General features: G+C 34.4%; 1 protein-coding gene across 3 annotated transcripts in view; it reads right to left on the bottom strand.

The window, feature by feature from the left end:
• Positions 1 to 4970: 4970 nt before the first annotated feature.
• Positions 4971 to 8548, bottom strand: part of LOC129222130 (uncharacterized) — a 71885-nt gene continuing 68307 nt past the window's right edge. For 2 of the 3 annotated variants that reach the window (XM_054856580.1, XM_054856581.1), the window contains exon 7: positions 4992 to 6281. In XM_054856580.1, the coding sequence (XP_054712555.1) occupies positions 6237 to 6281 (45 nt within the window). In that variant the 3' untranslated portion in view covers positions 4992 to 6236. Of the gene's footprint in view, positions 6282 to 8548 lie in introns of all 3 variants that reach the window. The other variant, XR_008580569.1, reaches the window with a different exon arrangement.

Here is an 8548-nt window from a genome sequence, read left to right as displayed (position 1 = left end):
TCTTTTTAGCTTTAATATGATATTGGTTTTCACACTATTCATCAAGATCAGTATTTAAGAACTTTGTATCGATTTCGAATCTCTTTAAAAAATGTATATCTTAAAAAGTTTGATTAGAAATGAAAAAATATACTTATTTGTCCAATAAACTAAGCTTTTTTCAGATTGAGCTGTGCTTTTGTATCCCTATCATCACAATCATCTTCATTATCTCCTACTTTGGATTTTAATTTTGCAGCCTTCTTTGTTTTGATCTTTATTTTTCTCCCTAAAGTATCATAAAAAAAAAGGGAAATGCAACCATGTCTGAGTTCAGGGACCACAAATGGTTAATTATTTTAGGTACACTGTTAAAAATTCAGGAATATTTTCTGGTAATTGTTACTGTAAAATGGCGGACTTCACGCATCGCTGATATTTACGGTAATTTATACCAGGGAAATAAGCGATCCCAGCGCCAATTGGTTGCTGTGGCCTACCGAGGAAACCGTAAAATTTTACAGTAACATTTGATTTTTACGGTAATAGTTACTGGCAACATGGATGCCAGTAACAATTACCGTAAATTTTCCGGAAAATTTTTAACAGTCTAGTTCTGTGCCTACATCATCTTCATAAATACTCTTGTATTGAACCAAAGATTTTACTAACTGTAGATCTTGGGTGGGGGCCAAAGCTGGATCGCAGACAATAAGCCGTACTTTTCCGTAAATATTGTTGATAAATAACCAAACATCTTCAATACTTTTTATCTTTAAATCGATTAAGGAAAGCTCATCCCTGAGAGGATATATTTTTCAAGAGTATATGAGGCAGTGAGAAGCAAAGGAATGTAATTGCCAAAATTAAAATTTCCGAGATAATCGTTACAAATAATAGGGGAACGTCTCCTCTACTAGGGGCAAGAGATGGTACTAGTAACTCTGGAAGGGGCTGTTATATTGCATGATTTAGAAAAGCAGTTCAATGAAAGACTACCTAGGATCTGCACTTTAAACGCATTTTATTAGGAACTTTAAAAAGTCCACTTACATCCCTTTGCTTTTTACTACGTCATATGGCCTTTGCCATCTATCTTGTGTGATGAATAGCGCCAGGTACTTGAAAAGTAACATTGTTTGGAAAAAGACTCCCTAAATAAGTTAAGCAAAGTGGAATGAACTTCTTATAGGAATCCCTAAGCTGCTACTGTTTTCATTTCTCAAAAAGAAAGCTTGGAATTTCACCTTGATTGCTCATTTTGTTTTTAATCTTCTACACTTGCTTTGAATTGCATCTTATCTATATCATTCATCCTGAAATTCTTGAAAAATGACTGGTTGAGGACTAGTGGACGCACCTATTTTTCAAATCAAAACTCCTTTCAAACCAACTTCTAAGATGTGGTAGCAACAAGATAAATACAAAAACTTTTTCTGAAACAAACTGTACTCACAAAAAGCAGGTTTGTACTGCAGAAAGGAGCCATAAAATGACTGACATTTTAACGAAAGCCCTAACAAGTCCTCGTCTAAGAACACAGGCCTCTATCCTGGGAATCGTAGTTTTTCCTTTCTCTGGGGGGTCGAAAACCCTTACCAGACTGGGATTTTTAAGCTAGTGTTTAGCGCTTACCAACGAGGAGGAAAGCAACGTTCCGTATTTATGGCCTCTACAGCTAATTTCATAAGTTTTACATGCAGTTGTTTGTTCTGGCTTTGAGTTTTAGAGACATAACTATAGTACAGTGAAATCCTGTTACAACCAACTTCAAATTACCAGAAATTTTCTTCGTTGTAACAAGGTTTTAGTAGTAATGAAATTCAAGCAACGTAATGGAAATCAAATCGGAGCTGAAAATTTCTTTCGTTGAAATGGATATTTCGCTGTATCGGTATTCGTTGCAACGGGATTTCACTGCATATATTTCTGATAATATTGCTGTTTTTGCTCTGATAGCTTAACATTGTAAGGAGGTTACAACCATTAACTAAAAGAAGCAATACAATTTATATTATAATAATTCTTTCTTTTTACGCGATTTTGAGGAAATTAGCGACGACCTGACTTGAAAAATCCTGAATAATTTTCAATAAATTTTTACAAAAATTTAGATGAAATTAGACTTAAAGAGAATAAAACTCCCTATAAAATGAGACCAGAACGAAGTTTCTAGAATGAATAGTTTTGGTTTTACGGATGAAAAACTACGATTTTTTGCTAAAAATTGCCATTTTTCGTAACTTTAGCCTCTTTGCGGCACGTGTTAATATCATCGAAATGACTTGAAACTTTGCAAATCACATTTGCAAGTCTATTGGCACATTTTAGGGGGGTGCCGCAAAAGATTAGTTGAAAAAAGTTTTTCCCCATGTACCTTGTGACCACCCTAGTGTACACTGTACAGAGTTTTCATTCCTGGGATCCTGGAAAACCGCTTCGGAAGAAAGAAAAATCATTTCCAAAGTACTTAGAATTCCTTGAACTTTCTATTAGTCCATGGAATTATATCGGCGGTTCCGGCATTACTGTCTGTTCTCTTTAAACTGAATAACATTCATTGAGTTAAAACTTATTATGCTTTCCTAAATTTATTCATTATTTTTTGAAAAAGTAAATTCTTCGGGATTTTAGTTTGATGGCAGAATATGAATCAAATAAATTTCCCTTGAAAGAAAAAAGTTTGCCCCCCCCCCCCCCCCCCCCCACTTCACGTGGCCAAGTTACGCCTCTGTCTTGTCCATACATGTAACCCCAATATTCTCCTTGTCCTAGCATTTTCCGATTCAATTTGTTAAGATTTTCAAAAATGTCAGCCATGTGCGCTTGTTTTGCTAGCCAATATTTGTCTTGCAGCAAACTGGCGTACTGCATTTCGTTTTTTAAAATCAAAAACTGTCGTACCTCTTCCCTCAATTCAAAAATTCTTGATAGTACCTCACCACTTGAAAGCCAGCGAATCTCTACATGAAGAAGTTGATCTGCCCCCATTTCTTCACAAAGTATGGAGAAAAGGCGAGAATTACGCGGCGTCGATTTTATGAAATTCACGATTTTACTTCAGCCGAAGCTGACTTCAGCTCATCTGGTAAGTTCTGACATGAGAGCTTCACGATGGAGGAAACAGTATATGGTTTTAATTTCTATTTTACCAAGTCTCAGAACCGAGCTTTGAGAAACTACGATAAAAGGAAATTAGTATCGGAACTCGAAAAAAGGAAAACCAAAGCTAAAGCCGGGGCTAAAATTCCTGGGGGAGGGAACAATACTCCCGTTTTCGGAAGATTTAGAAAAATTCTGTATAATTAGTTGATTTCGTGGAAATTTAAATCCGTTTTCAAAAACTGAAATTAATAGGATCACAAGAAGTTTAAAAGAGGTGGGGCAGTAAATACCGCCTCTCCCCTTGTCGGGTATGTCTTATTGCACATTATCGAAGGGTGAATTGAGAAGTTACAGAACGATACAAACGCTATTCGGTCGTAACTTTAAAATGAAATACGTCAAGGCTCTTTCTTTTTATATAACTACGAAAATACTGCGGCACACCGGATTTCTTGTCGAGGCGCACCAGTGTGCCGCGGCACACCGGTTGCGAAGCCCTGGTATAACTCAAAAACGGTAAGCTCTAGAAAGTTGAAATTTGGTACCTAGACTTCTAGTGGGGTCTAGTTGTGCACCTCCCTTTTTGGTTGCATTCGGGTGTTTCTAAAGGGGTCTTTTGCCCCTTTTTTTGGGGGGGGGGGGGAATTATTGTTAATTTCGATGTAAACTCAAGTGGTATTATTATTTGCGGACACTTGGCGATATATCGTCTTTTGGTCGCCAAGTTTTGTCGCCAACTTTTTGACAAATTTGGCGATTTATTTATTTATTTTAAATCTGCTTCAATTTGGCCACTGTTGGTGATATTTAGAGAGTAAACTATTGAATCACATTAAAATTGCCAGTAATGGGGAAATGACATTAAATTAATAATTTATAAATAAAGTAAAAGGAAGTCATGTGATGCCCATATCAGCTCGTTTTTTTTTTTTTTTTTTTTTTTTTTTTAAATGAGGGAATGCTTGTACCTGAACCAGGACCATTCTAATAACTACACAGTGAGAGTTCCTCCATCTATGTCTGGGAGAAGGACTTTGCCGTTGCCCCATGTAAAAGAAATTGATTGACGGACTTAGTATTAGGACTCTTCCCAGTGGGTCCCATGGATGCTGTGGTGACAACCTTATCATAGGTACGTAGCCAATTATTAATTATTTTTAAAACACTAAAAATTCAAATCGGTCATTAATACTTATTCATATTATTCATAGAATTCGTAGTACCTAACCCACTGAGAAGGAATAAAAGGTGGAGAGAGTGAAAGCTTCAACCCTTGAAGCAAAGATCCCAAGTCACGTGATGTATTTGAATGTAAAGTATTTTAAAAAAATCAGGTTTTTTCCACTCGTTTCACGTAAAACGTGTCTCCCACTCATCAAAGTTAAACCACGTGACTTGAGATCTTTGCATCAACACTTCCTAAGCCGATGGCTGGACTTGGACTTGCTCCTTTCAGTTTCTTACTTCCTGCTCTAAGACCTAATCCTCTTCTGCCCACCGTGACTCTGAGGCCACATCAAGTTTTACCATTATATTTCTCTACAAGAGCATTTTTACTTTGACGACCAGCGTGACATGAATGGTGTAATATAGCTACTTTACATTTATGTCACTCATACAAGTTAATATTTCAGTCACGGAGCCACACACCTATTTTGAAAATAGCAAACATTTTAAAAACAAAAATTTCCACTTTATATTTGTTAAATACATTATTCTTTAACATTTCAAGCAAAAAATGTTTTTATCATTATTATTACGATTATTTATTATATGTTTATTTTTTTTTTACGACAGGAAATAATAATATTGGCAGCAGAGGGTTAAGGTGTAATTCGTATAAGCATAAAATTGAAAGAAAAACACATTCTTTAAAAATATTTATTGTCATATTTCACTATTGAATTTACAATTCTTAAATTTCGTATTTACATATTGGCAATTTTTATTAAAATTTGCTTTGATTTCTAAGCATTCCCATTTACCTTGAATGTTTAAAACAATATTTTACCTAGATGAAAGAAACAATTTTGTCAATCGCATTGATGTTATATAAAAAATAACTTTTGTGCAAAAAAGTATGAATAAAATAAAAAATCAGCAGGAGTAAAAAACTAAACACGTCAATTCTTTACATATTCGTTTATGTTTTTTTTTTCATACAGTATGAATATCCGTCCAAAATATTAAGTTCAAGATATCGTCGCCTCATAGCAACAGTAAGATATCTTAGTGTGATTTCTGGGATTAGATATCTGACTGTTGCTCTGAGGAGATGATATAAAGATTATATCTGTCCTTTTAATACTATTCTTTTAGTCAATTTAAAAACATGCCTGGAACTAATGACAGAAGCCTGAATGTTTCGATCTACATTTATAGGGCTGATAGGTAAAAAAATAAAAGGGCCGAATTAGGACTTCTACTGTTTTTGTCGAATAGAATGTCCTATTCCTTTTCTAAAATATTTCTCGACTTATCTCTCTGATATCGAATCGTAGCATTCATAATTGATGAAGAATACTTAAGTCATTAAGTTGATAATTCGTTTATCTCCAAAAGATGTTTTTAACCAGTGGCGGATACAAAGGGAGGGTCATAGGGGTCATGACCTCCTCCCCCCTAAACCGTCAACAACAGTATCCTTCCACATTGGGTTCAAACATTTTATGCACAAAATGTAAACGATTAGTATCTTTACATTTCATTAATTATTTTTGAAAGTAAATATTTGAAAACTACTTCGTTTCATTGCTTATGAAATTAATTTGAAACGTTTATCCCAATCAGGTGCTTCATTTCTGGCCAATTTGGTGCTTTTTATTGTCCCTCAAACAGTCTCAAAAATTTTTTTAAACCCAAAACCGTAGGTTCATTCGTGGGGGGGGGGGGGTGTCATTCTTCAGCATAAAGCACCCCAAAATGGTTTCCTGTATCCGCCCCTGCTTTTAACTAAGAACATGGAACGGGAGGAAAACTTCAGTAACTTAATCTTAATTTGATTCAGAAGCAGAATATTAACCTACAAGTAAATCATTATTCAGATTCGGAAAATCCGTTGGCCATGATCATAGGTGCTTGTCTTGAACCATTTCTTCGTGCCAAAGACATTATTTCCCCTAGTTGTCAGGAAAGGGATTTTTTCTCCTTTACTACCACCTATAATCAAAGCACAGTCCTTCGAAGTTCACCATACTCTAAAATACCAAAAATATTGTTATTCAGTAACCAAGTGAATAATGGGGTCGTTTCCAAAATTTTAAAAGTATTTTTTCTGAAAGAGCATGCTTAAAAACATAGAATCTGACCTTTTTTTAAATAGTTTCTTTAAGTGTAATATTTTTAAAAAATTACTTAAATCGGTGCTCTTTCATCGTTTAATGCTTCTGCCGATGACATCACAAATGATGCAATGCCATTTAGTGTTGCCATTCACGGTCCAAAATATTTAATTCGCATCTTTACTCACGTGTATTGGCAACGATATGGTTGATAGCAAGCGTAGAGAGCAATTGTAATTCGCTTCTTGATTATAATAACGTGGAAATGCGCAGTGGCGTAGCTACACCCGACTTTCGGGGGGGGGGTTACTTCTTTATATATATACATATATATATATATATATATATATATATATATATATATATATGTGTATGTATAATCGTTTGGAATTTTTTCCTTTTCTTCTTTTTTTTTCTTTCTCTTCTCTCTTTTTCTTTTCTTTTTTTTTGAGATTAACTTTTCGGGGGGGGGGTTTGTCCCCAAAACCCCCCCCTTAGCTACGCCCCTGGAAATGCGGTAGAAAGATGCGCCATAGTGCATCATTTGTGACGTCATAAAGACCACGCCTTGTTTGAAGAATCGGACATTTTAAAAAATTAATTTAAAAAAACTGTTGGGAAAATGAAAGTATTTTCTGAGTTCATGTTATTTATATTTATTTATTTATTTATTTATTGCTTATTCTATCAATTTCAGTGACAAAAAGTAATAACTCATCGTGTCTGTTAACGTGTAAAACTCTTATATTTCATGGTTCAACTAGTTATTTCATAGAATAACGATCTGCAGCCCGTTAAAGTGTAAAATAATCTATATCATATATCTTACGCGACAAATACCTTTACCTTTCACTCCTGTGTTACCTCAAAAATGTTCGTGTTAAACCCAGTGTATCAACAAAAAATGTTTTTGTTTTAGAGATAATGTTCTTTGTAATTCCAAGTGTCATTTTAGTAATCCTTTTTGTAACAAATGATTTTATGGTACGTTTCCATAAATACCATTTATACGCTGCATGATTTAGATAAATTGCTTCTTTTTCATTTTGATTGTCTATCATTAGTTTATTTATAGAATACCTAGTCATTTCATAGAATAACTAGAAAAAGTGTCAAGTTAATAACATATTACACACTTTAACGGACACGATCAGTTATTTCATGGAATAACTAGGTATTCTATAAAATAACTGCATTTTACACTTTAACGGTAGCATATGCAACAAATCTGTACTCCGGAGCTAGTGTAAAGTAAGTTCAAATAACAGAGTTTTGTAAAAAATACTAAGCACTTTTCGATTAACAATCTAAGGACAAAATAACTTTTCTGGTTCAGAAAGGACAATTTAAGTATTCCTGTAGTTTTCAATTATTCCAAGAAAATGACACTACATACAAAGAAAGTGTTGCTCCAGTCATTTCAAACCAAACTTTCCCATCAAGAAAAATATGAATGGCCCGACATCAAATTCATGATTGAAAAGCTAGATAATGATAAAAAAAAATCTCTGTATGACTTGAGCCAAACACTTGTATTCGTTTGTGGTGTCATTTCCTTGGAATAATTGAAAACTACAGGAATACTTAAAACGTTTTTCGTCCTTTTGAGAGCAATATAAAAAGTGCTTAGTATTTTTTTTTTAAATAAATCTGTTATTTTTCATTTTTCCAGACGACGATTGATCTGAACGAGCTGGTGTGTCTTTGCCCATTCTGATCGAAGTAATAATTTCATAATTTTATTTTTTGGCTTTAAGCTGTATTTTAAGATTAAACAAATCATTTAGTGAAATCCCGAAGTCTCTAAGCGATCTAGTTGCAAAAGCAGGCCTCAGAAATAGAGCTTCGTGACAAACATTGAAGGTATAAGAAAAGGGCCTGAAAATGGCAATTTTCAGGTTATTAACTGCATTGAATGGAATTTTGTTCCGTCATAACATTGTAATTATATATTTTAAAAAATTCTTCATAATTATTTACGTGAGTTACAAGAGCGCGAGTTCGAACTTTGTATGCACCAGACAAACGTTTTTACGCTCTCCTGCAAAGTAGCCATAATGTGACTTACTTTATTCTGACTTGAGGCTTGAAAAAAGGTTTCAAAAGATTTTTCTTTGACGACTTGACGATAGTTAACTTCCGGCTATACCAGTGGTGCCCAACCTACCGCCCGCGGGCAACAT

This window comes from Uloborus diversus, chromosome 5 (assembly GCF_026930045.1).
Source record: "Uloborus diversus isolate 005 chromosome 5, Udiv.v.3.1, whole genome shotgun sequence".
In the NCBI taxonomy this organism is placed as follows: domain Eukaryota; kingdom Metazoa; phylum Arthropoda; class Arachnida; order Araneae; family Uloboridae; genus Uloborus; species Uloborus diversus.
Note: the sequence above shows the minus strand (reverse complement) of the source record. Positions and strands in the feature narration are given on the sequence as shown.